Raw genomic sequence first — 26,196 nt, 5'->3', positions numbered from 1 at the left:
CAACCGACTCGTCAGTCCCTAAGGCCTCTAGGTAAAAAGGCGTCAAAGAAAAAAGGTAGTTCTTCCAAAAATGACTACACTAAATATATGGAGGAACTTGCTCGCCAAGGTGAACTAAACTTGGCACGAGAAAAGGCTAGAGATGAGGAAAAAGTTGCTGCTATGGCAGCAATATTAGCAGCTACTGAGGCCCGTGATGCGGCGGCTGAAAGACAAAGAGAAGTAGTTAATCGAGAGAACGAGCTGGTTAGAGAAGCACTTCATCGAGAAAATGAATTGCTTCGAGAAGAAAGGATGGCTCAAGCAGATCGTGACACTATGAGCAAGTCTCTAGTAGGACTGTCTCCGAATTCTAAATATTTTTGGACATCGGAAAAAAGAGATGTCATGCGTAGGAGGCGTGCAAGAGATGCGGAAACAAGTCAAGGGGGTTCTAGCTACACAAATCATGGCAACCAAGATCCTAGCACCACATATCCTAACTCGAGAGACTTTATTTAATTTCTTATGTATTTTTATGTATTTTCTTTCTTTTTTCTAGTAGAACTTTATTTAATTTCTTATGTTTTTTCTTTTTTTAGGTTTGAACTTTATTTAATTTCTTATGCAATTTTAATGTAATTATTTATTTAATTTCTTTTGTACTTTATTTAAACACATGAAATAAGATTACATAAACTCACCAAATAAATTTAAAAACAAAACACATTACATAGAATTACATAAACTCACCAAATAAACTTAAAAACAAAACACACTACATAGAATTACATAAACTCACCAAATAAACTTAAAAACAAAACACACTACATAGAATTACTTAAACTTAAAAAAAATACAATTTATTCTTCAACCACAAGCCTCATTCTAATTATCTTCGCCTCCATGCAATCCCCACTGGTGCTCAATCAAGTCATTCTGGCGGGTTACGTGCCAGTATGGCTCTTGCACATTAGTGTACCGCTGAACGATCAATTCATTGTAACGTCCATCACGTTCCAACGGCTCGTGTTGCACTGGATCTTCGGTCCCATCATGAGCACAATAAATACGTGTTCTTGAGTTGTTCATCGGATCTGGCTCATATTCATCGACGGCATCATAATCATACTCATCTTCAACAATCATGTTATGGAGAATAATACACGTCATCATGATGGATCGAAGAGCCTCGACATCAAACATTCTAGCTGCAGCCCTGACAATCGCCCAACGAGCTTGCAGGATACCAAAACAACGCTCGACATCCTTCCTACACCCTTCTTGACATTTTGCAAAGTGTTTTTCCTTTTCAGTCTGTGGATGTGGCACTGTTTTGACAAATGTTGACCACCTTGGGTAAATGCCATCTGCAAGGTAGTATGATCCCTCGTATTGGGTACCATTAACCCAATATGTGCATCTCGGCGAGTTTCCTTGCAGCAGTTCGTCGAACACTGGGGATTGGGCAAGGACATTTAGGTCATTTTGAGCTCCTGGAACACCAAAAAAAGCATGCCAAATCCATGTATCAAATGAAGCCACCGCTTCCAAAATGATGCTTTTGGCTCCTTTTCTGTCGCCATATGCTCCTTGCCACGCACTTGGACAGTTTTTCCAAGTCCAGTGCATGCAGTCGATGCTTCCAATCATGCCAGGGAAGCCTCGCATCTCACCCTTCCTCAGAAGCCTTCGCATGTCCCTTGACGTGGGTGTCCGGAGGTACTCTTTGGTGTAGAGGGCTTCAATTGCAGAGCAAAACCGCATCAGGGACTCCAGAACAGTTGTTTTTCCCATCCTCGCGATCTCATCCACTTGATCTGCAGATGCTCCATATGCAAGCATTCGCAAGGATGCCGTAATTTTTTGCTCGGGAATAAGACCTAGAACATGAAAAGCATCCTCTTTTTGCACAAAGTATGAATCATGGTTGCAAATATCACTCATGATTTTGTTGAACAAATGTCGTTGCATTCTAAAATGCCGTCTAAAAACATGATCAGGGAATATGCTATTGGGAATAAAATAATCTTCCAATAGATTTTTACCTCGTTTTTCTCTTTTTCTATCGAGGTTTGCAACACGTCTTGGTTTGGCTATCTGACCCACGGCTTCCATGACACGGCGGGAATGTGAGGCCTTCTGCCTTCTATGGTGATCATCCTCATCCTCCTCCATGAAGAAAGCCTCATCTCCACCTCCACCTTCCTCGAGATTGGCCAATTTTGCCTGTTGTGCCAACAACCTTTGTTGTTGCTCTTGCAACTGCTTATACACCCTTCTTGAAGAAGACATTGTAATAAGAACTCAAGATTTGAAAATGATGAACAAGGATTCTGAGCTAAAAAGAAGGATTGAGCTTGGTGTGAGGATGGATGTAGGGATGTAGGGTTTATATGGACAAAAAAAGAAAGGATGAGGTTCTGGACAATGCCACGTGGCACTACGTGATTGGTTGAAAATCTTATCGAAATCTTGGCTAAATTATTGTAAACCGGAAGTGACACGTGGCGTGTCAGGATTGGTCGAGAAGATTATCGAAAATCTATCCACAAAATAGTACGTTCGGATAATGACACGTGGCATGACGTGATTGGTTGAAAATCTTATCGAAATCTTGGCTAAATTATTGTACCATGGAAGTGACACGTGGCGTGTCGGGATTGGTTGAAAATAATATCGGAAATCTATTCACAAAATAGTACGTTCAGATAATGACACGTGGCGTGACGAGATTGGTTAAAAATCCTATCCGAAATTAAAATTATTTTATTTTTTTATTCTTTATTTTAAATGGGTTAAAAATCTTATCCGAAATAAACTTAAAAAAAAAACACACCAAATAAATGCGCTGGGTGCCAGCGCATTTTTTTAGGGGTGGAGATGCCTTGGCCTATTACTGTTCACTCCAGTCTATTACTGTTCATTTAAGTGGATAAATGCGCTGGGTGCTGGCGCAAAGTCCACAGGGTGGAATTGCTCTAAGGGTTTCGGGGATGGGAGGCCATGCCTCCGATAGAGAAGGAGAGAGAGAGAGAGAGCGAGAGAGAGGTGTGGGGATCTCAGCGCCATTGCTGCAGATCCTCGATTTCATGAGTGGGAGAGGGGGGACAGTCAGAGAAAAGTATGGGGGCCTGTAGTTAACGGGACACGAGTCTCAGGAGTAGAACCCAACCAGCTCTCATCTCTCACTCTTCCTCTCTCTCCTACGCGAGCCCTCTCATCTCTCACTCTTCCTGTTTCTGTCCTCCTCAAACCCTAGCAGCCACAGCTCCATCTCTTCCGTTTCTCTCATCCTAGAACAGAAGAAATATGGAAAATCAGGGCCTTTTCATTTGCTTCCACAGATTTCTCGAGCTCCGGATCGCTAGCCTCCGTATGAAGGTTCATCTCTCTCTCTCTCTCACTTTTTAATCTTATATATATATATATATATATATATATAACCTAATATTATTAGGACAAATAGAACATTTCATCTGGAGAGATTTTTTTAATTGATTGTTGTAAAATTCGATTCTTGCTAAATGCTTTCTTTATTTTTTGCTGATTTGTGTGTGGATTTTTTGTTTGATTTCATTTTTGGTTGCAGGAAACGTTTATCTTCTAATTTTAGGGTTTTGTTTTGGGAGTTTGCAAACGCTTTCTGGGTCAGGTGTGTAACCTATCATTAACAATTTTTTTTTTTTTTATAATTAAAATTGAAAGATTGCTTAGGAATGGATTTGCCTGCGGTTATATAACTTATCTTTAACCATTTTCTAATATTTTTTGTGTTTTAATTAGAATTCAAAGATTGTTGAGGAATGGATATGGCTATGGCTTAGTTGTGAATTAGTGGTGCAGCGGCAACTCCTAAGTTGCTATTTAGGTAAAATATCAGAGCTCCCCCAATTTGAATTTTCAATTCTGAATTTCAATTTCTAGGGTTCATTTCGATTTGGGTTTTTTTTTGGAATCTGATCTTTCTTTGGTATTTTTGTTTATTCCGTCGTCAGTCATGGCCTCCTGAGATGAAAGAGCCATGGGCGTGCATGGCTACTACTGTGTTTGCTTAGTGTGAGAGGCTGATTTGCTTTTGCTAATTTTGGATATGTTTGGATTATTTTTTTTTTTTGTTGGGGTTGTCATTCTTTAAATTTTTGTAAATTTTCTATGAAGAGTTGAATATTTGTGCCTGTCCAGGGTTTAGGTTTCGCTGAAATGTTCATATCTAGGATTAGATTTAGAAAAAAAATTGGGTTTTGAGCTGGGGCTTTTTTGCTTTTTGCTAATTCCATTGTTCCAATCTGCTTCTTACTTATGAAGATAATGTATTTTCCTGTATATTGTTTTCCCTTTTTTTCGTTGGTATTTTTAGTGATTTTCCTGTATGTTGCTTTCTCGTATATCAAATTTTATTTATTCATTTTTTATATGTTGTGAGCTGTTTTATGATTCAATCCAGCATCATCCACTTTCACAAAATAGGTTGCTCATACTTCAGTGGACACAATTTTTTAAGGTTTTTCTTAAAGTCTTGGTGTCATGTTACATTTTGAGGAAAGCTTCCATCTCTACGTGAATCACTGGCAAATAGAAAAACAAACTGTCTTTTCAGCATTCAACGTTGTCATTTGCATCTTGACAAATTGTCTTTAGTTTTTCTGAGAACTTCAATAGCTGAATGCAATTAGATGTAGGTTGATTTTATTTGAATTTTGTTTCCTTTTAATAAAATTTGCAGAATTCTGGCCAAATAGCCCCTTTAGACAAGATAGTTGAATTGAAGGAGAAATATAAGTTTCATGTGTTATTGGATGAGAGTAACTCATTTGGTGTGCTTGGAAAATCTGGAAGAGGTAACTGAATACTGTAGGATTCCGGTATTTTTAGAAACCCGTCTTTTTTTGTATCTCTCATAACTATTGATCCATTACCTGTTTGTGATTTCTGGTGGTGTGATTTTGCAGGTTGAAAAATTAGATATTATTACTGGTGCAATGGGACACGCATTAGCCACAGTAGGAGGATTTTGCACTGGAAGTGCTAGAGTCACCAATCACCAAGTATGTTTACCGAATACACACTATTAACCATTTATATGATGTCTCTGTTGATAGATGAAATTTTTAACAAGCAAATGACTTTCTTATCTTTCTATTTTAGTGAATGCTTAATTATGTGCTCACAATCACTTATGTGCATGCATATATTAAACAAAAAGCGTCAAAAGTTTCTAAATGATAAAATTTTGGGATATGGTAATTGGCAGCGATTGAGTAGCTCTGGGTACGTCTTTTCTGCTTCTTTGCCCCCATATCTTGCGAGTGCTGCCATTACTGCCATTGATATCCTCGAGGAAAACCCTGGTCTGATAACAAAGCTGAAGAAAAATATTGCCATATTATGGAAAGGTATGTTCTTGATCTCTTATTCACTTGCATGTAGTTTGATGTTCTTTATTCTGTATCTGGACAGTTGTCAGCGCCGTGGTGTGTACTCATCACTTGATCAATTTCCTTGGCATCCCCTTTGCTTTGTGAGATCACTTACTGCCTGCCTTGCATTATGATGCTCTTGATTGAGAAATGTGACGTGATGTGATGTGGTGTGCAGGATTGTCAGCTATACAGGGCCTCTCATTCGCTAGCAGTCCAGAATCCTGAATTGTCTTCCTCAGACTACAGAAAGCAGATTATGTGAATCCTTTTCTGTCATTTTCTGCCTCTCTACTTTTAATTGTAATGGTTGCGGTTATGCAGTTGTTGAAAGAGCATTCCATCTTTGTGGTTGCCTCCAAAAAGTCATCGCTTGATAAATGTCGTCTTCCATTAGGAATTAGATTGTTCGTCTCCGCTGGCCATATGTAATCCGATCTGTTCAAGGCAGCTGCATCCATGAAAGGAGTTGCAGAATTGGTGCTAGATTATATAACCAAGCAGATTGTCATTTTCTGAAGGCGGTATGTCTTTTTAACCAAGCAGAATTGGTGAAAAATTGAACCCAATAGAATATAGAAAATGAAGTGTTTAGAAAAGAATTTTTTTCAATTCAAGTTGTCTTTTTCTTTCTGTTTATTTAACTTCGGATTGGCTGCTTTATTTGTTTTTCTAGATTATATATTTTGATATTCTCTAAAAACTTATGTATCGTCTACCGTCACCTGCTTCTGCTCCTCAACTTGCTTCATTTTTAATTTTCAAACTTTATTTTTTACATGTGAAAGCAATTGATTGCCTTCTTTTGGAAAAATGCTAATGGAAAACTTTTTCCCCGTTTCTAAATGATTCTCATCTGTTTTTTTGCAGTTTTCTATAGAGGTTTAGTTGAACATGGAGACAATATCCGATTGCTTGAAGGCAGGAATGTCTGGTATTGCTCACCTGGTATGTTTAATTTTCATTGTTCATCTGTCTGATTACGCTTTTTATTTTTGCTATCTCCCTTCATCTATAAACCGTCTGAGACTTATCTATCTCCATTTTGGCGATACAATTTCTTCATTGTGGAGATAATACTGTGTGATTGTTTTGCTTCTGGTAAATCTTTTATCTATTTTCCGTCTGTTCCAATTTGAATTCCCTTTTTGGATTTTATATGCCGTTGATTTTACTAATTAAAGTATATAATTCCTTTGACACCCTCCGTGTATATATAGTGGCAATTTTACTTAAAATTGTCTTAAACCTAGACATGGATGATCATAACCTTGATGTACATGTGATTTGCAATTAGATGCGTTGTCTTCTATAGTTATTTGTTTGCCCTGAGGTTTTATACGATATACTTAGTTTCTTTTCTCTACTTCAGACCAAGCAGTGCAGTGCACGGTAGATATGACAGATTATATAGTGTGATGAATTGCTTGCTACTACAGATCTTTTTATCGACAGATATACATTGTATTAATCGTGAATTCCTTCGTGTGACAATAGTTGTGCTTTTGTGTCTGCATTATTTAATTTGGTTATGGTTTAATTTAATAAGATTATTATTAGAGGTTGAGCTGTCTTTAAGGTTTAATACATTACATAAGTGGGTTAGGTTTTTCAACTTTAAAATTGTTTTGTTGTAAACATGCAGCGCCCATGCTCACAAAGTCCTAAACTAATTTTATTAAATTAAGGAGTTGGCAAACCACTTACAAAATTATGGACTCAAGGAATTAAAAAAACTGGTCCATTTCCTACTATCCTAACCCGTCTCCCCCAACCATTTTCTGCCATCCATTAGGTCCTTTAAATAATTAATGTCTTAAGTCTTGCATGACCAAACTTTCCACTTCCCATTTTGGGGAGAGAGAGAGAGAGAGAGAGAGAGAACCATATGGGGTATTCAGGATTTCAGGGAGAGGGGTAGGGGTCATGCGCAGAGGCTCAGTGTTGTGGGGTGAAAAGTTATTTGAAAATAATGGAAAGAACATTTTCTGCATCGTGATTCTTTAATTGTATGATAATGTTTTCAATGTTTTAGATTACATTGATCTGTATTATTTTAAAGTATATATGAAGATTAGTTTATAGGTTTATGCACTTAAATTGGATATATGGTATTTTTCAGATTATTTGACATACAATTGCATATAATCTCAATTTTTCTCATGCAATTTTTGTCTGAGCTTCGGAATCGTTGAATAGGATAATTCATACTTGGATAGCTACATCAGCACAATTGGAGTTGAATTTGTAAGCATTTTGTCAGTTTTACACTACTGATTCCTTTGATTCAACTCTCATCTTACCAACATCTTTCACTCATCTATCCCTTTTGTTTGTTCCTGATTATGATGAATTTTTTTGCAGATTAAATGTCCTATTTACAGCAAAGCCGTCAGGTTTGGGCTGATATTGGGGCTGGGTTGGAAGGGCAATTTTGTCCTGTGCGTTTGAGACAGATTGGGGTGGGTTTAGGTTTGCTGTCATTCAGTGAGTGCTTTCGGGAATGGGAGGCCATGCCTCCGATAGGGAGAGAGACAGAGCGAGAGAGAGGGAGCGGGAGGAGTGGGGATCTCAGCACCATTTCTGCAGATCCTCGATTTCATTTGGCTTCGTTTTCCCTTTCTGAAACCCTAACAGCCACAACACCATCTTTGGAATAGCATCGGCTTCCTGCTTCCTAAAATCAAAACCACTCAAAGTGGCCTTCATTTATGTAACTCGAGAGCTTCGGTGAGATGGAGGAGAGGAGCATGGAGATGGGCTCGAGTCCGCAAACGACGGAAGAGATCTTGAGGTTTGATAATTTTTGCACTTTCTCGAATTGATTCAGTGCATTTTTTTATAAATTACTTAGTTTTGGGTTTGAATCTTTATCTGGAAATCCAAAATGAAAAAACTGTGCTCTGCAACACGATTGACGATTTCGATGTCGGCTTCATGAGATCTCTTCGATCTTTGCTCCCAATTTCTGTAAATTTGGGGTTTCTTGGGGTATAATGTTTTCAAACTCTATTACTTATTGGATGTGAAGATCTAATTCAATTTGGTGATTAATATAATTAGATTGTATTAAATTTTTCATGATTTTGTAGAATTTTACGTTTTAATTTGTGGGTTTTGGAGAATTCTTCATTAAATTTCTGGGTTCTTTTGATGTGAGATTTAGTTAATTTTTGTAGCTTTTGTAAAATCCTTCGATTAACTTTTTTTTGTTTTGTTCTCTTTTCGTATTAGCAAGTTATGGAACCAACTAAGATCAATTAACTTATTACTGATTCTTCTCTCTTCAGGTTCATGGATTGTTAAGGAGAGTGTGGGAAAGAAAGGGTGCCTCATTGGTTAGGCACTGGAAATCAATTATTTCCATCGGAAGAACTACTTGGAGGTAAAGTTGAAGAAATAATTATTAAAGTACATTAAAAATTGTAACTTGCGTTTTGATATTCTATTACTCCACATGCTAAATCTGCTTGGACATTGAATGATGGAGGAGCTGGTTTCTTTTTTACTTAGGGCGTGTGGGATGAGATTTAAATGCGTGTCTCTCATGATTTGCATAAACATAACTTGGATATGAAAGTATAAGATATCATGAATCATATGTTATTTTCTAATTTGGATACATTATTTGAATTATTGCTTCTTTAGAAAAGATTAAGGAAGGTGGGTTCATCATGGGATTTAAGTTTTAACAATACAACTTCTTAAAATTGAGTAAATGCTCGCATTTGATAGAACTTTGAAGATGGATTTTCAGGTTCAAATTTTGGTTGTGTATTGGTACTGTGGAGTTTTTACTTTTATTTTATTTGGATGTATGGTTGGGAATGAGGTATCTGAAAATTTTGGAGAAAAATTAGCGGCTATTGTTTACTTGCAAAGTCTGTAACTTTCTTTTAGCTTTTGCAGTACGTTTGGGAGCAAGCTGAAATTGATATCATTGAGCACAAGACAAGAAAAAGCCTCCATTTCCATCTCCTAAAAGCAGCAGAAGAAAATTAAACAAGCATTTTCATACAGCTGGAGGCTGTAAGTTGTTTATGTTTTTCCAATTATTACTTATTTGATAATATTTTGTTTTTCTGGTGAATTCTGAATTACTGAGAGACAATTACTCATGTGTTACAGGTGGTCACTGCCTGACATCAAAGACTACTTAGAAGTGGCAGCCTTTAAGTCCGTTCATTTTTTAATGCGCAAGATGCAAGACAACAGAAAAATCCGAAGAACAGAGGAGTTTACTATCGGCCGGGACATAAAATATGAAGAGATGAAACGTTTTCATCAACATGATTCTTGGAAATAAGAAGCGTGCTTATGTTTTTGTCACAGATCCTGAAGAAAACTATAGATCTGCATGCATTTGTATCTTCAGAGAATTCTAACTGTTGTTCTGGTGAGAAAATAATCTCAAAACATATGATGTGAAGTGGACTTGGCTAATAATTCATTTTGATTATGTATATGCAGAATTAGTAGCTGAGAAAATAGAATGGGCAAGTATACAAATGGATTTGATTTGATTCTTGGAGCTCACATATATCTCCACAATTGTTAATTTTTATCATGGTTAGGCAGCATGACTATATTATTTGCTACTAACTGAGAGAGTGCACCTGCAATTCAAGCCCATAACGTGTTCTTTATTTATTTTTTTATATTGAAAATCATTACACAGCGTTGGTGGTGGGTACCTGATACGGTACCTCTGGCTCTCTTCTTCACTGCAACAAGTTGCCAAAAAAGTAAGTCGAAATCGTGATGCATAATTTCCTTTCATTTTTTAATTAATTTATGAATATACTTTCATCATAATGTATTTACTTCTTGGGCAGTGCAGCCTTTACAGAAATGGATGCATCCATTCTTTTCCCTGGTACAGGTATTAACCTCTGTTAAATTTGATTTTCCTGAGCATTTTCTTTTATTTAAGGTCAAAACTATTTATGAGTCATATTTATCATCGTCGTGCATAGAAAAATGTTGTAATTATTTCTCTCTCTCACAAAATTAGTAGATTTGAAGTCAGTAATTGACTAAATCATTTGTATTTTGTTTGAATGCAAATGTCTTATTAGTTCATTTATGATATTTATTGTGACTGTTAAAATATTATTCTCATAATTATTTAAATTATGTTTCTTACCATAGTAACTAAATAATTTAAAAAATCTAAACAGGAATTAGTATGCAGTTTGTTGAATCCGAATGATATTTATATATGCCCTCATTTCATCTGAAAAACGGCTTTTATGCTTGGTGACAATGTGTTTTTCAGTTTGCTGCAGCCAACGTCGAATTCTATCTAATTAGGGAAAAGGTCCAACAAATTTCCACTAGATCCATCAAGCGCATGATTAAGCTTTTGAAATTTCTGTAAGTAATTCTTTTGTTTGTTCCTTTAAGTTTGCATATATGATTTTTTGCATTTATAAAAGTTAAAATCAAGTTTTTTTTTTTTTTTTTTTTTTATGTGAATGCAGATTTTGGATTTAGCATTTGATTTTCTTTGATGGGATTTTGAATTTAATGTGTGGAAATTGGGTTTCATTTGAATCTGAAAAATATGAATGTTTAGGGTTTTTGTTTGCTGATTATTGTTTGTTTTATTTGTATTTTTTCGAGTTATATTTAATTTATGTTTATATTGGGTGGTATCTTTAAGGTTTAATAGAATAGATGAGTGGATAAGGTTTCTCAACTTTTAAATTGTTTTGTTATCAACGTGCAGCACCTATGCTCACAAGTCCTAAACTAATCTTATTAAATTAAGGAGTTCGTAGACCACCTACAAAATGATGGAATCAAGGAATAAAAAAAAAGTGGTCCATTTCCCACTGTCCTAACCCGTCTCCCCCTACCTGTAGCAGAATTAAATTTTTGTTTTGAAGTGTATGCCATTTCGGATAATTTGGGCTTTATTTTGAGCACGTTGTTAAGATTATTAATCACACTTTTTCATAGTAATTTAGATGAAAAACAAATGCTGAATTTGGGGGCATGGGGATGGGGGAGTGGGAATGCAGAGATAGAATTATGGGTTGAGTAGTGATGCTGAATATGGGGGTATAGGGGTGTGAGAATTTCAGAGAGAGAGTGAGGGAGGGATGGGGTTGGTTTTGAAAGATTTGCTCTACCTAGGATTGTTCCTGTAAGATTTTGACAGCGTTGTCTCTCTAAAATTTGTACCCTTTTATGACGTTTGTAGGGTTTAGGTTTCATCAGATGGCGTTTGTAATGTTTATACTGAACTGTCGACTCTTTTATTCTATGTAGGTGAAATTGAAGGTCAGTAGATCTCTTAAATTGATGAGGGGGCTACAATTCGTACAAGGAAACTAGCCAGAGATATGCTACTATTTTGGAAGAGAGTAGATAAAGAGATGGTATCCTTCTCTTCTCCTCCGGAAATGCATTGAGTACAAGAAGTACATGCATGAAAATATCAAAATGCATGTCTTTTTATCCTATTGATCTTAAATTTAGTCCTCTGTAATGATGTGTAGTAGACCTCAAATTCATATCTTGAAATGTTCGTGTCTAAAGTTCTGTACATCTTCTGTTTTGGGTTTTTTCCTATTTTAGGCTAAATAAAAAAATTATTATGAAGTCTGGATAGTCATTTAGAATTTTGGTGATATTGAGAGTTGATGAAGTAGGTGATGAAGGAGGGGGGGACGGAGAAGGTGAAGGTACTGATGGAGAAGGTTATGAAATTGGTGAATTTAAGTCTGAAGGCACTTTCAAATGTTTTCAAAAAGTCTGAAAGCACTATTATTTTGCTAATTTGCACCACTGATATATAATAATCTTCATCAGAAGCAATATGTCGAACTACTGCTGCTTCATCAGAATTAGCAGTTGAAACAATTGAGTTTATTATTTATGATTTTCCTAATTAATTTGACCATGAAAATTGTCAATTATTTTCTAAATATTGGATGCTTTAATTCCTAAGTTGAGCAGTTTGTGTTACCCCTGTTAGTCATTTTCACGCTCATTATTTAATTGCGGACATTACACTAAACGTGTTCAATCGGTTTCATAATACCTGATAAGTTCATGCCCATTGAACGCATCAACTTATTATATATATATATATATATCTGATATATGTGACTGTTTGAATCAGGACTTATCGAATGAAGGCAGCAGCAAGGGAATTTGAGCCTTGGCCTGTAGAGATACGATTTTGTAAGGAAGCTAGGTACCTTTCTAAACTTATTGGATGTGAAGATTTGAATGATCAAATTTGTGAATAATGTAAATTTATGTGATGATTATTCAACCGCCAAATAGGTGGGCATGTTCATATGTTTTCCAATGTTATATACTCTCCTGTCAACTCTGAATGTTGAATTACTCAACTATTAATGTCAGATTAATTAAAGTTGGGCATCAGTTCATATGTTTTTCAATGTTTTGTAAAAACGATGCAATTTTCACTTGGTATTGAGTATGTGGTTGTTTAAGTAGAATAGTGGGAGATTCATTTGTAAAAAATCCTCAATGATCATTTGAATATAATTTTGAATACTACACTACCGTTCTGCTTAAAGCGCTCTAATAGATGCATAATCTTGAATGAATATGTAAAGACTACTTGAGAAACTAACAGTATACAAAATCTGAATAATTTTATTTTATTTATTTATTTTTTTTACCGACACAAAACCGAGCGCAATGGCGTTCTAGGATTCATATAGCCGACCCCACTTAGTGGGAAAAGACTTTGTTGTTGTTGTTTCCGTCTTTTTCTAGGTTTGTCTGCTATGGTTATTATGAGTTTCTGGTTTTCTTCATCCTTCAGGCAGTTGCTTCTTTAGGGACTTATGACATAGCATTAGAGATGGGAAAGAAGGTGATATGTATTTTCGTTATCCGTTCAATTTTGATGGTAGTCCTTATCTTAGTTGTGTTTATTTTCTATGTTGTATATATCCATGTACATATGCTATGTGTGCGTATAGATCGATCATCTAACAAAAAACATGCTAAACTATATAGAAAATGAAAATTATACGTAATAATGTGTAAAGTTGTTGCCTTTCTATTATTTTGTGGTACATTATTTTTACAGGTTTGAACCCCTTGCCACTCATCAGTGGTTGCTATTTCTGGAACTTCTACTTGAATTTCTATGATCTGATTTTATAGTTTATTTCTCTTGCATTTTGTGAATCTCAGTGATGGGCGCAAGAGCTGATGAAGAGGTAAAACTTATTGCACTATTGAAATTGCGGTATATCTATACCACTGTGAATGCTCATTTTCTAATTATTTTACTTTGTACAGACAATTGAAAGATTAATTGAGACGGGAGACGGTGAACAAATTTTCCAGAAGGCAATCCAAGAACAAGGGGGAGGCTAGGTTTGTCAAATATCCTTTTTTATTCTCTGCCCCTAAATAAGCACTTTTTACAATCGAAATTGTGCATTCTCTCACAAACTTGACACATTTTTTGACATCTTAAACAATTAATTTTAAGCTCCTAACTCTTCTAGCTTGGGTTGTTGAAAACTTAATTTTCTGATTAAGATTGATCATTTCCAAAATTGTGTATCAAATTGTAGATAATGGACACTTTGGCCGAAATTCAAGAGCGACATGATGCTGTTAGAGATCTTGAGAGGAAGCTTCTCAATTTACAACAGGTATCTTCTTAGTTTGTTCAATGATGTGTACTCTCTGATGGAAATGAAGTTGCTATATAATACAGATATCTACCATAGGCCTTACTTTTTAGAGTTCACTTTACAATTTGGTATTGCCATATTGAATATAATAACATTTTAGATTACATTGATCCATATTATTTTAAAGTATATATAAGGATTAGTTTATAGGTGTATGCACTTAATATTGGATATATGATATTTTTCAGGTTTAGTTTGATTCCAACTCCTTTTTGAATAAAAAAATTGGTAAGTTCGAGTCAATTTCTTGCTTTTCTGCTTAATTTCTACTTCTTTTTTTCCTGCTTTTCTGCTGTTTTTCTGCAGCTTATCTGCTGCCTGTCTGCACTCCCCCTTTTCTGCTGCCGTCCATTGCCTTGAACAAAAAAAAAAAAAACCCATTTTCCAAAGCCACCAAAGCCACAAGAAAAGAATGTATGATGTTGGTGTTTTGTGTATCTATTTCACATCTGTGAATGAAAAAAAAAAAACCATTGTAATGTTGGTGTTTTGTGTATCTATTTCACATGTGTGTTGCAAAAATTTGATTTGAATTGGTGGATTTGGGTAAGAAACTAAGAAACCGAAACAGTTCTTTCGGTTTTAAGATCGGAAATGGACATGCATGTGTTTCTCTTTGTGAGATATAAGGGATTGAGGAATTTTGAGAGTGATGGCTAGATAAGGAATAGAGAAGGAATAATTTTTTTGTTTTTGGATCTAGAGTTTACTGCAAAGTTGATTTCTCTTGATTTTTTGTTGTTTTAATATCTTTTGTTCATGTATTTGAATGGATTTTTTTTTTAAATTTCTGCCTATTTATGTAAACCCCTATTCAATTTGTTGGATTTCATCAGAGACTATTGGGTCTAATCATTTCCTTTTAATTTTTCAGGTTGTTTTTTTATTTCTATAGGGGAGTTGCAGGTGTCCGTGTCAGATTCATAAGGAAAAAGAACCATTTTTGTGGATATATTGAAACATGTAAGAAATTGTTCTCTACTAACATATTAGGAAAAATTAGAAATTTTCCAGTAAATTTGTTCTCTTTCGGTTAAGTAGTTTAGGCAATATGGACAGATTACTTCAAAATTCAAATTGAATGATGGTTTATTGGTGTGAATTATGTTACATGTTTAGCTATTCTAATAGATGTAGATGTATTAATATTCAATTTATCCCCATTCACTTATGGTGTTTACTAAACTGTTGTGCACTATTGCTGCACAACCTCTGATGGTTCCATTGTTGGGCAAAAAATTGAGATTAAATTTAATTACAAAATAAAAAACTAGATCGCTACACAGACTCTGATGTTATTTTGTAACTTAGTTGATTTGGGTTTGTACAGTTTTTTTTCATCTTTGAGCCACTGGCTTGCAGGCTTTCAAGTGTTAAATTGTTTACTCCTTGCTATGAGAAACTAACAAAATACAAAATTTGAATGATTCTATTTGTGTCTATCTGTTTTTCCGGATTTGTCTGCTATTGGCTATTCTGATTTTCTCTGGCTAACAGACTCTCTGAAAATGTGTTTTGGCTTTTTTAATTCAAAAACTAAAACTCATTTCGTTTGTCGACGATGATTTGTTATGAGGTATTGCTATAAAATGGAGAAATTAACACTGATTCTATTACTATGTGTACAGCAGTTTGTAATATCTAATCTTAAAATATATTTTTTTTTGGGTAGTCAGAAAGAAGGCACTCAAATTACTTCTGCTCCAACCCATTTCAACAATTTATCAAGCTTTAGTTGAAGCTCCTGGGAAGCATATCCATTATATTGCCAACCTTGAAAAGCCTTGGTAAATAATGTCAGTTGTTGCTTCTCCAACTCTTTTCCCTAATTTAAGCTTTTTAAGCTTCATTTCCTTTTTCCTATATGTAGTTTTGATTGTGTTGGGAGTTAGCATCTTTGGTTTCGACACTGTTTTGTTTGTGATAGATCTCAATTTATTGCAAATATTTTGCAAGTTGAGGTGCTAAAGATTTTGCATTAACTTATTTTTTCATTTGCCCGTGTTCTAATCCAAAAGGTTTAAAGTTGGTTGAATATTACAAACTGGTATTACAAACTGGTATAGGTTTGGGTATAATAAAAGAAGTAATATAAATTATTACTAGGGGTGTGACATCCACACACCTCATTTTACTTCTCACACCTTTTTAATTTTCGGTCATCGGATCGGATGAATTGAAGAATATCAACAGACTAAAATTATCAAGGGGTGTGTGAGAAGTAAAATGGGGTGTGTAGATAGCACACCCTTATTACCATGACACAGTAACATTGCGAGAGGTCTTTTATTAATCTCTCTATCTATGACAGTACGAAATATATCATAGATGAGACTAATATTTAAAACCATGTTTATGTACTGGTGAAATACAAGCATCTATATTTCATTGGAAAATCAGGTGAAATATAGGTGTTTTTATTTGCAAAAAATTCAGATATGGTGTCTTAATAACTTTCTCATTCTATTCTATATGATTCTTTAATCAAAGTTTTGTAGCTTTTGGATTTGGTAGATGTTAGTAAATTAGGTAGTAAAAAGTACTCTTTTGCTTATTCTCAATGTAGTCAAATTTTCTCAAGACAATTTGAGTGGCGAAAAACAATTTCAAACATATGTCGTATATATAAACGTTTCTTTTGGTTGTGAAGATAATACTATGGAGTGTGTGCATATTTGAATTTTCAGTTTCCTCGACTGTATTCAATCTCCCATTTCATTATAGACCTCACGTAGTACTTAATTGTTCTCCACTAAGATGCATGCTTCAGTACAATCGAATGAAAAAAAAAAAACCATTGCAATGTTGGTATTTCGTATATCTTATTTATAACAATGTTTTCTATTGCAAATTATTGCCACAACAATTTATATACACAAGGTCCATGTGGCTATTATGCATGCATTATTTTCTTCTAACTGAGGATACGTTTTAATTAGTTCCTCCCTTAATTTTTTAGGTACACAGTGGTGTTGAAAGTTTTCCTCATTATGCTCCTATGCCCAGTTGGTCAGGTGTATATGACATGCAGTGAGCTCGGGGACACGGATAGGTTAATTCATCCATGATGTTGAGCCCTGTCTTGAATGGTATCTTGGGCGCCGCGTTTTAGATGCTTAGGTATATGATTGAAGTGTTATCTGTAGTTTTTCTTTTTGAATTCATAATATTTGCAACTATAAAAAATAATATACTTTTATACCTCTGTTTCTCATTTCTTTGTTTTCATGAAAAATTAATTGTCATTGGCAGCACTATAGAAAACCATCTTTCTGCATTATTCTCCGCTTCATACATAGTTACATGATTTTAGGTTTAATATCTAGCTTTTTAGTTGTAGATTACTTATATGGTCTTTAACTACAATATTTAATTTGTCATGTTTTTACTTTTGACTTGCTGATATTTATTTTAGAATCTGGAATCATATCTAATATTTGTTTATTTCCTGACTGTCTTATTCCCTCACTATCTCCAGATTTTAAATTTTGGTAAGAACCATGAAAATGACTGAAAAGTACAATGTTGTTTTTGAAATATATATTAGCATCCCCTTCTCACCTAAATGCCAAAATCAGGTGGCTTGACTTGAGGTATTTTCAGATATTGTAATTGAATCAACAATTAGGTTACACTTTAACAAAAATATGTAAAAATGGTTGATAACCACATTTATAAGAGAGAAGTACTATTTTGTCTTTGATAGTTAACAGATTTGTGGTGGAGTCAATAACATGCTCTGAGTCTGAAATCTTTGCTCTTCTCTTTTGCATTCCCAAAATTTGTTTCCTGTAGCTTGGGAAGAAAATTTTGCAAACTGTGCAAGATCCTTTACATGTGCAATTTGGGATGCTCATTTTGCAATCCAACAATAGAAAAAAAGTTTAAAAGTCTTAATTGAAAACGTTAATTCCCAACCATTTATAACAGGATAGCTTTTTAAGTGTGAATAATCATATTGTTTGTTACACATTGCTGTATAACCATTTGTGTGGTAGACAGATCAACTACTTTTTTAGCTGTTATAAGTTCTTTGTTTGACATACTAATTTTTCTTTATTTGGTTGATTTGTTTTGTAACAGGAACCAAAGAGAAAAAAGAATGAGCTCAAGGGTGCAATATCGTTGAAGATCAGCCCTAAACAAGTTATGTAAATCCTATCAACTCTCTACGTATAGAAGGTTCTGCAAATATAACTAAGCTACCAACTAATCCTTAGTAGTCAAAGTGCTCCAATGTTTGGAGTACATCGGTAAAATAGGAACGACTATATTTTGGGCATCTCTTAATATGTATATATCAGTGTACATAGCTAAGCTATAAACTACTACTATATACTTTATATAAATAATTTGTGCATGTTCTATATAAATAGTTTTTACATATCTATGCAACATGCCATAATACATTTAGGCCCTTAGCTTAACCTTATTGTATCTATGCAACATGCTATAATACGTTTAGGCCCTTATCTTAACCCTTTTATACAATACTTATAATTTGTTTGACATTTAGGCCCTTATCCTAATTCCTAATTCCCAAGGTTAAACCCAACCGTGCTTTATTTAGTTGCTTAAAGCTTTAGTTTGTTGATTGTTATGTTTTATCAGCTGTTATAAAGCCGCTCTCCATGTTTTTGCCTTTGAACATGTGTGCTTGAAAACTTGCTGAAACGACAACGGAACAATTTTTATGTTTTTTGTTAACTGTTTAAACAGGTGCCTGGCCTGTAGGACAAGTATTTAACCACCTTTACTACAGGGGCAAAATATGTGTGGACTACATCTTCCTTCTGTTTCTTCTGTAACTTATGGAAACAGGCATCCTGCATCTTTTTAGCTTTGAACATTAGTGCTTGAAAGATTAGCTACTGAAACAAGAACAACACACTTTTTTTTGCTTTTTTGTTTAGCTGTTAAAACACGTGCCTGGCCTGTATGACATATATTTTGCCATCTTAACTTGAAGGGCAATATAAGTGTTAAATGCATGTTACTTCTGTTTCTCAAGGAAACGGAGCATTTTTTTGCAACTATACCTTTTATAATCAGCTCGGTTGAATGTATATAAAAGTCGAACTGCTTATCTTACCGACACCTTTTACTCATCTATCCCTTTTGTTTGTTCTTGATTATGTTGATTTTTTTTTTCAAGTTAAATGTCTTAATTCATGTGGTTAAGGTTGGTGCATTCAAGTCCCGCAGCAACGCGCGGGCATTTTTACTAGTATTCTCCTAACTCGACATAGCCTTCTTCGATCCACAGATTTGAATCAGTCAAATCAGCCCATTTGCTTTCATTGGCAGGGACAATAAGCCCTCTCCTTTGTCTATTAACGTAGCCGTAGTTATTCACAAGTGGCATTTTACGACATAAATGATCAACTTCTTAAGTAGAGATATACTTATTGCACAATGAATGATACAAAAAGTGGGCATATGCAACAACAGGTTTTCGCTCATTGCCAAGAGAATGATCGAGGCGAACTGCATACTCGTAAACACTTACAGCATCAACCTTCATTTCTTCTGCGAGCCATTTCACCAACTCCTCCTTCCTAGAACATGACTGGAGAGCTCGCTGGGTTATTTCTGGCATAAAAAGAAGACTCGCTGCGGATATAAATTCCTTGTTCCAATCAATCAACCATGAGACATGACAAGAAAGACGGGATAGGAAAATCTTCTTTTCACCAATCCGCATTGCGCTTAAGCTGCAGAATGATACACTCTCGTCAAAATCCACATATTTTATCAGTGGAATGTTCTTGATGTTGGTGCAGTGGAATGTCCACCTCCATTTATCGGAGACAAACAAAAGAAGCTCCAAATAGACATCATTCGACACTCCGGCTACAATATCGGAACTCTGAATGCATTTAGCATACCACTCATCGTCGACTGGTTCAACTCCAAGGAAATTCAGAATGTGATCATACTCCGCTTTGTCAAATGAATCACACAAAACATATCTTCCATGGGAAGAGATGTTCCCCAAGCTAACCCTTTGATTGCTTGCCTTTCTCAAAATATTCCAGAAAGCAGGCAACAACCTACCCACTTCGCGAGGTTTATGGAAGAACTTCTGCTTGTGTGACTTGGTTGGTACAATGTCTTCCTCAATAAGCAGTGCTTTGATTGACTCCCTAACAACATTCAATTCATCATAGGGGGTGTTCTGGACAGGTAAGAACCTAAAGTAAGGAGGCAAACTAGAAACTGGTGCATCTCCTACAGTTTTCACGAGGGTGATAAATGCTTTGAGGAATGCAACAGGCACACAATTAAGAATTCCTTGATTCCACTTGCTGTCCAAGACAATATGTTCTCTTGATGATTGTAACAGAAAATCTGCCTGAATTATGAAGGGCAAATTTGTAAACATCTGAGTTGGAAGGAATGCGTAGACCCCGGGTGAGCTTGTTCCTCTATGAAGGCGCTCCCCATATGGAAATGCTAGCGTGATCACCCACTCATCGACCTCCATTCTCCTCTCCTCTCTGAATTCTTGCCTGACAGGAAACTTCTGCTTCCACATATAATAGCTACAATTTTTGTTGCCGTCACCATTTTCTTCTGCAGAGAGGTGGAGCGTGTAGGACTGAGCATCAATATTCTTCCGCGCCACAAGATCTATCTCACTTGATATTGATATTGCGCTCACAGTGTTGAGCCTTGGATCCTTATTATCTTCCCTAACTGAGAGTCGCTTAATCTTTGAAAGAAACAAGAGAACTTCCGGATGCATGCTTGAGAGCTGCTGCTTCACAGGATGGACCTTGTCGGGCTTTAGAGGTAAGATCAGCGTTGTGGTTGGAAGGGCAGAACCAGAACTATATATCTGTTGTATGTCAGATAGAGTAGGATTTTCCTCAACCCATTCAGGAACAATGTACCCGAGATTGCAATGCAGACAAGGCTCCTTATTGAACCTTATCTGATAGCCATTACTAAAGATGTAAGGCCGATCTGTGATCAAAAACACACTCTTGAAGCCAATTCCTGTAGATTACCCAGAAACATGATTGAATTAGCACAACAATGAAAAATCTTAACTACCAAACAAGAAAGAAAACACATATAAGCTTATAGGCATTCCAAACTATTGTGCTAGGATAGCACCAAACCTTATGGAACCAACTCAAGCTAAACTACAGGAAATATATCAAATTGAATGCAAGAACAAAATACTAAAAGACACTAAGATTTTAACGAGGTTCCTCAATAGTCAGTGTAACTGGAGTACGTCCTCGGAGCAGTAGAAGCTCACCCAATAATCCACTATCAATCAAATGAGAGTTTACAAAGTGTTGGCAAGCTCACAACCCAAAACCCCAATACAACTAATAGCTCGTACACACCAAAGAAACAAATAGAGAAAGAAATAGAGTGATTAATTTCTTCTATATACAAAGCTCAAAGCTATTACAATAATAAAACTTTGATGGAGTGAGAACTAAACAATGAGAGGGCACACTTTCTTTTTCTCTCCAAAATGGAGCTATTGAAAAAACCAATATGTGCTCTCTATTTTCTGCTACTATGTGGCTGCCTTGCTCTCTCAAAGATGGGCTACTAAAACAAATGGTGTTCACTCCTTCTCTCACTCTCAGCTGCACACATTCATCCATCATAAAGCACCCAAAAACAACACCAATAATAAGGCTACTTGCTAGCCTTTACCCTTTTTTCTACAAACATCATCATAACCTTTTTTATCTTTTCAACAAACATAATGATGTTGTCTACCTCATTTTGTTTATTTTATTTAGCCAAAAGTTGTTTTGTCATTTGACCATAATTCAACACAAACTTCAGCTGCATACTTTACCGATTAATATATAACCGTCATCATGTAAAATATCACCTAAATTTTGATATCTGCAGAATAATTCCAATCAAAGTACTAATTTTTTCTGTATCAAGCATACTATAGTGCATATAGTTCGCGATAGACGACTGAAATGTGAACTCGCAGAGAATTATTAAATCTTGGAACATCTCTATAACAAACATGTGCCACATTGTATCAAATGAAACATTGCGTGGCTTCCATAAAGTTAGGGGAAGTAATGTATTGATAATGCACATACCTTTCTCTCCAATGTAGCCGCGCTTCCGGTTGCCTTTCTTGGTGGACCGTCCAATGCTGCAAATGGATTCTATGTTCTTACGTGAAAATCCCTTCTCGTTGTTGAAAACCAGCAATGTGGCAGGAGCCCCTGTGCCGGTTATATCCCTGGACGTTATGACAAATTCAAGTGATGGATCAACGCCGTCTGCGTACTCATTGTCTTCTGCATTCTGTGAAGTAAAATACACCATTTTTTGTTATTTCAATCAAACCATACAAGAAACAAAAGTTAAATCTTGAAATTGTTCATAGTGGCATATCGATTAAGATTAAGATTCACAAGCATATATCTTTACAAAACTAAATTATTTCCCATTTCCAATTGATTAAAACATTGAGAAATCGAATAGCATCTTATCTGTAACATCCCACATCACCCAGGAGAGTGGATCCTGTAAGCCTTATGTATATTCCCATCTCTTCCTAGCACGAGGCCTTTTGGTAACTCACTGGCTTCGGGTTTCATTGGAACTCCGAAGTTAAGAGAGTTTGGACGAGAGCAATCATAGGATTGGTGACCTACTGGGAAGTTCTGCTCGTGTAAGTTCCTAGAAACAAAACAGTGAGGGCGTGGTCGGGGCTCAAAGCAGACAATATCATGCTATGGTGGAGTCGAGCCCGGGATGTGGTGAGGGCTCGGGCCGGGACGTGACATTATCCAATATAAGCTTTAACAGTTTTAACTTTACTGAATGTATTAAATGAGATTAAAAACCTTCAATTACATTATCCAGCACACTAATACCTACATGCATGTGCAGACAAACGTAACAAACCTACATAAAGTCATTAATCTTTCTTCATAACGCATTTAGTTCTTGTGATACAAAAAAATATTGGGGAGAGGGGGAATTGAACACGTGACTCGGAATTGCTCTTTGCCACTTGAGCTACAAGCTTCTTGCAAAAACATTTATTTCTCTTTTCTGGACAAGGGTATATTATAAAGGAAATTGATTTCCGCATTTAGCAAGGTGATGTTCTGAATTAAAGTGATTTCGGCACACCATTTTCCTATGACACTCCATATTTATTTATGCCATTTGAAATGAATGAAAGAAATAAAAAAAAAATATATATATATCTTATTCTAAGAAAGAATTCCTACTCAAGTGACCTAACCACTTTGACCAAAAAAAAAAAAACTGACCTAACCACGTTAACACCAAAAACAAAATTCATCATACATATTGATGTCAAATATTCAGATAGACAGATCACTGGGCCACTCCTAACCACACATAATTGTCTCAACTCAACTACCGTATTACTAGGTGTTGAGTTTTATAAGTATGGTTAGGAGGGGTGAACTAGTGACCAATCTCTCTGAAAATCTGACATGAAATCAAAGCGTACTAATCTTTCGATATGTCCTGGACTCGATTTACTGGGCTTGAATTTGCATATTTAAGTTGAGCTTTCGAAAAGTTGTACTAACTCCAACTTAAGGATATTGAGATGATTGGGCCTCAAAAAGTTACAATAGCTCTAGTCCCTGAATGATGACCGGACTATGAAAAAATTGTGTTAACTCTGGTACAATGAGGTTTATATCATATATTGCCAAATTTTAGCCCCAACTTTCATAAATGTCAACTTTTGTAATAAATTTCATACATAGTCAAAATCACTCTTGAATAAACCCAAATACCCACAATTAAACCTTTTTTTTTGTAACGTGTGCTAGCTTTTCCTCTTAATGAATGAGCAGCAAGTATACAAAATTTCATAGGCCTACAATAAATTTGGATTCACTGGGAAGAAAACTGTTGTTCGAATATATCAACCTTTAGGGAACTGCAAATTATATCAATCATATATAGTTTCGTTTTCATATTAGGAAAAAGAACAAAACTCGCTTTGATACAATAACTACAATAAGATTAAATCGTCCGGTAAACACAAGCGAAAAAGCTCCATTCAACTCTTATGCCTAACAACATGTATTGATCGCGAAAAAGCTTCACATGCTGTCAAACATGTGTTGATCTAAGAAAGGTTAATTTCTTTGGATTACAGAGATTTGGGTCAGAGTACCCAATTCTTTCAATCCTCCATTTAGGGACTTGAGGTAGTGACTGTTATTGTTAGTGTTCTTCACATTTATATGGTGATGAAAAGATTACGGCGAAATCTACTTTCCGCAGTCAAAATTAGTATTTTCCAAAAATAAGCCAGTAGTCCTTTTGTACGTATTACATGAGTTGGAATCGAAAAGAACTCCAAGGATTTTAGGTCTAGTGTAATTGGGTTTTAATTTTTGAGTATTTAGGTCTATTTAGGTGTGCTTTTTGCTATAATTGATAATTTATATAAAAAAATGACATTTATGAAATTGGAGGGTAAGTTTTGGCTATATATAATAAATACTCAGTACGGCACTACAATGACTTGACCAGTTTTCGATTTGGAAATTGGTTTTTCTTGTGACCATATTGGGTTACTGACAAGAGAGCATATTGAAAAATAAGATCTCAGATACAAAATAAAATACAATTAATATATGAAAATTTTCATCCTAAAATTGCCAAGGCCTTTTGTGGTATTAAAAGTGAAAACTCTCGTATATTAATATTATATTATTTTACAATCCTATCCTTCAATAACTGAGTGTTTTTACTAGGAGTGTGTATATATACATAGGAATGGGAATGAAAATTACCTGAATGAGTTCCATGACGAAGTGGACAGATTTAGTATAGAGTTCAAGAGAAAGATTTTTGACTGCCTGATGAAGATCTTCAGTTAAAGGGTTGAGTTTTTCTTCTCCGATGGAGAACTTATCCTTGCGTATTTCTTCAATGTGCTCTCTCGGCGTCGCCATTTTCGGTGCGGTCGATGGGCGATCACAAAGCCACAGCCGGCTTTTCAGTTACAGAGAGATTAAACAAAGTCACAGAGAGAGCAAGCAGGGTGAGCAAGTAACGAGAGTAAACAGAGAGTGCAAGAGCGAAGGTGGGATACTAATAACTCTTTTTCCATGTTGCAAAGGACTAGGGTGTTTATATATAAAGGCCACGATTATTTTTCGGAATGGTTAATGGAACCCAAAAATTTAATTATGCATTTAATTTTTTTTATCAAAACTACATATTAATAAAACATTGTTTGTCAATTAAAAACAAATATAATTACTACTATACCTTTTTAATACAAAACTAAAAGAAGATATTAGAAAAGAAAATAATGTGAGCATTAAAGTAATTTTGTACAAACAAGTTTTTATTACTATTTTTCTAAAGCTCACAGCTATGTCACTTTATTACTACCCTTTCAACTCATTCACTCTCTTTCTCTTTCTCTCTCCTTCCTAACGGCCAACACCTATTTTTTTTGGAATGTCTATCAATCTGTTAAAAGCAAATAACTTCTCTCATTAAAAATTTAAAATACAAATATTTAAAATATATATTACTCAACACACAGAGTGTGTGACCTTTGCTAGTATATATTAAGAAAAAAAATGCCTTTAAAGGAAGAAATATCCATTTTTATAAATAAAAAAAAAGAAATATGGCGCGCACACCACATCGAGCTTTAACGATCTGAATTATCTATTTTTCAAGTTGCACCTCATAGATCATCTTTAAAAAATATTAGCCAAATTGAAAATATTTAAGACAACCAATTGAGTTCAAAGAAATTAAAGAACATTTTATTCTCTAAGAAACATTAAAATTTCATGGTGATAGTTAAATAAGCAAATGGTTTCAGATTGAATTGAGTTGAATTTTTACCAAGATGATCTACAAATCAAGACTTACAAAATAGACAGCTCGAATCATTAAAGTTTAATGTGAAGCCGACCCCACAACTAATTTCTATTTAAAAAAAAATAGATATCTTCTCTTAAAAGGCCTGATTAAGAAAAATACTTTTATAAGATGTGAATAATTAGTTTGTCAAGAAAAAGCACATTAATTATTTAATATTAATAATAGTTTTTTTATTTTTATTTATCTCT

At 35.1% G+C, this 26,196-nt stretch overlaps 4 protein-coding genes across 40 annotated transcripts in view; 2 read left to right on the top strand and 2 right to left on the bottom strand.

The window, feature by feature from the left end:
- Positions 1–26,196, bottom strand: part of LOC126627051 (uncharacterized) — a 93,199-nt gene that overhangs the window by 63,701 nt on the left and 3,302 nt on the right. The gene's annotated exons all lie outside the window — the stretch shown is intronic.
- On the top strand, positions 2,969–6,130 carry LOC126627056 (long chain base biosynthesis protein 1-like). Its single transcript, XM_050296478.1, has 7 exons — positions 2,969–3,363; positions 3,572–3,634; positions 3,766–3,850; positions 4,706–4,820; positions 4,932–5,027; positions 5,234–5,375; positions 5,578–6,130. The coding sequence occupies exons 4-7, from the start codon at positions 4,767–4,769 to the stop codon at positions 5,625–5,627; spliced, it is 342 nt and encodes a 113-aa protein (XP_050152435.1). The 5' UTR covers positions 2,969–3,363; positions 3,572–3,634; positions 3,766–3,850; positions 4,706–4,766; the 3' UTR covers positions 5,628–6,130.
- Positions 6,330–19,113, top strand: LOC126627053 (uncharacterized). Of its 36 annotated transcripts, none has more exons than XR_007624851.1 (20): positions 6,330–6,347; positions 7,599–7,646; positions 7,764–8,193; positions 8,690–8,784; positions 9,309–9,428; positions 9,528–9,795; positions 9,870–9,968; positions 10,078–10,144; positions 10,240–10,281; positions 10,678–10,775; positions 11,676–11,785; positions 12,532–12,606; positions 13,587–13,612; positions 13,695–13,772; positions 13,976–14,056; positions 14,405–14,512; positions 14,973–15,061; positions 15,771–15,885; positions 17,058–17,218; positions 18,182–19,113. XR_007624851.1 is itself a non-coding variant. In XM_050296476.1 (18 exons), the coding sequence occupies exons 14-18, from the start codon at positions 14,010–14,012 to the stop codon at positions 17,164–17,166; spliced, it is 468 nt and encodes a 155-aa protein (XP_050152433.1). In that variant the 5' UTR covers positions 6,469–7,646; positions 7,764–8,193; positions 8,690–8,784; positions 9,309–9,428; positions 9,528–9,795; positions 9,870–9,968; positions 10,078–10,144; positions 10,240–10,281; positions 10,678–10,775; positions 11,676–11,785; positions 12,532–12,606; positions 13,587–13,612; positions 13,695–13,772; positions 13,976–14,009; the 3' UTR covers positions 17,167–17,219. The 36 variants fall into 36 exon arrangements, 1 of the variants encoding a protein (XP_050152433.1); XR_007624843.1 differs by lacking the exon at positions 6,330–6,347 and adding an exon at positions 13,210–13,260 and having other exon boundaries at positions 6,470–7,646; XR_007624855.1 differs by lacking the exon at positions 6,330–6,347 and adding an exon at positions 13,210–13,260 and having other exon boundaries at positions 6,470–7,646; positions 11,676–11,827.
- Positions 19,463–25,193, bottom strand: LOC126627045 (uncharacterized). Its single transcript, XM_050296465.1, has 3 exons — positions 24,895–25,193; positions 22,192–22,402; positions 19,463–21,100 (listed from the first exon to the last, which is right to left on the bottom strand). Exons 1-3 carry the CDS (start codon positions 25,054–25,056, stop codon positions 19,488–19,490), a joined length of 1,986 nt encoding a protein of 661 aa, XP_050152422.1. The 5' UTR covers positions 25,057–25,193; the 3' UTR covers positions 19,463–19,487.

The sequence above is a fragment of the Malus sylvestris genome, chromosome 6 (genome assembly GCF_916048215.2).
Source record: "Malus sylvestris chromosome 6, drMalSylv7.2, whole genome shotgun sequence".
Classification (NCBI taxonomy): domain Eukaryota; kingdom Viridiplantae; phylum Streptophyta; class Magnoliopsida; order Rosales; family Rosaceae; genus Malus; species Malus sylvestris.
This window is presented reverse-complemented; position numbering and strand designations above follow the sequence as displayed.

Excerpts from the sequence above, each read along its gene's own strand:
- LOC126627045 (XM_050296465.1), bottom strand. The coding sequence starts at position 25,056 with ATGGCGACGCCGAGAGAGCACATTGAAGAAATACGCAAGGATAAGTTC. Across the intron at positions 22,403-24,894 it reads TCGTCATGGAACTCATTCAG|AATGCAGAAGACAATGAGTA; the intron begins GTAATTTTCATT and ends TTTACTTCACAG. Across the intron at positions 21,101-22,191 it reads CGGCTACATTGGAGAGAAAG|GAATTGGCTTCAAGAGTGTG; the intron begins GTATGTGCATTA and ends GGTAATCTACAG.
- LOC126627056 (XM_050296478.1), top strand. The coding sequence starts at position 4,767 with ATGTGTTATTGGATGAGAGTAACTCATTTGGTGTGCTTGGAAAATCTG. Across the intron at positions 5,028-5,233 it reads CTAGAGTCACCAATCACCAA|CGATTGAGTAGCTCTGGGTA; the intron begins GTATGTTTACCG and ends GGTAATTGGCAG. Across the intron at positions 5,376-5,577 it reads TATTGCCATATTATGGAAAG|GATTGTCAGCTATACAGGGC; the intron begins GTATGTTCTTGA and ends TGTGGTGTGCAG.
- LOC126627053 (XM_050296476.1), top strand. The coding sequence starts at position 14,010 with ATGATGCTGTTAGAGATCTTGAGAGGAAGCTTCTCAATTTACAACAG. Across the intron at positions 14,057-14,404 it reads AGCTTCTCAATTTACAACAG|CTTATCTGCTGCCTGTCTGC; the intron begins GTATCTTCTTAG and ends GTTTTTCTGCAG. Across the intron at positions 15,062-15,770 it reads TTGTGGATATATTGAAACAT|TCAGAAAGAAGGCACTCAAA; the intron begins GTAAGAAATTGT and ends TTTTTTGGGTAG.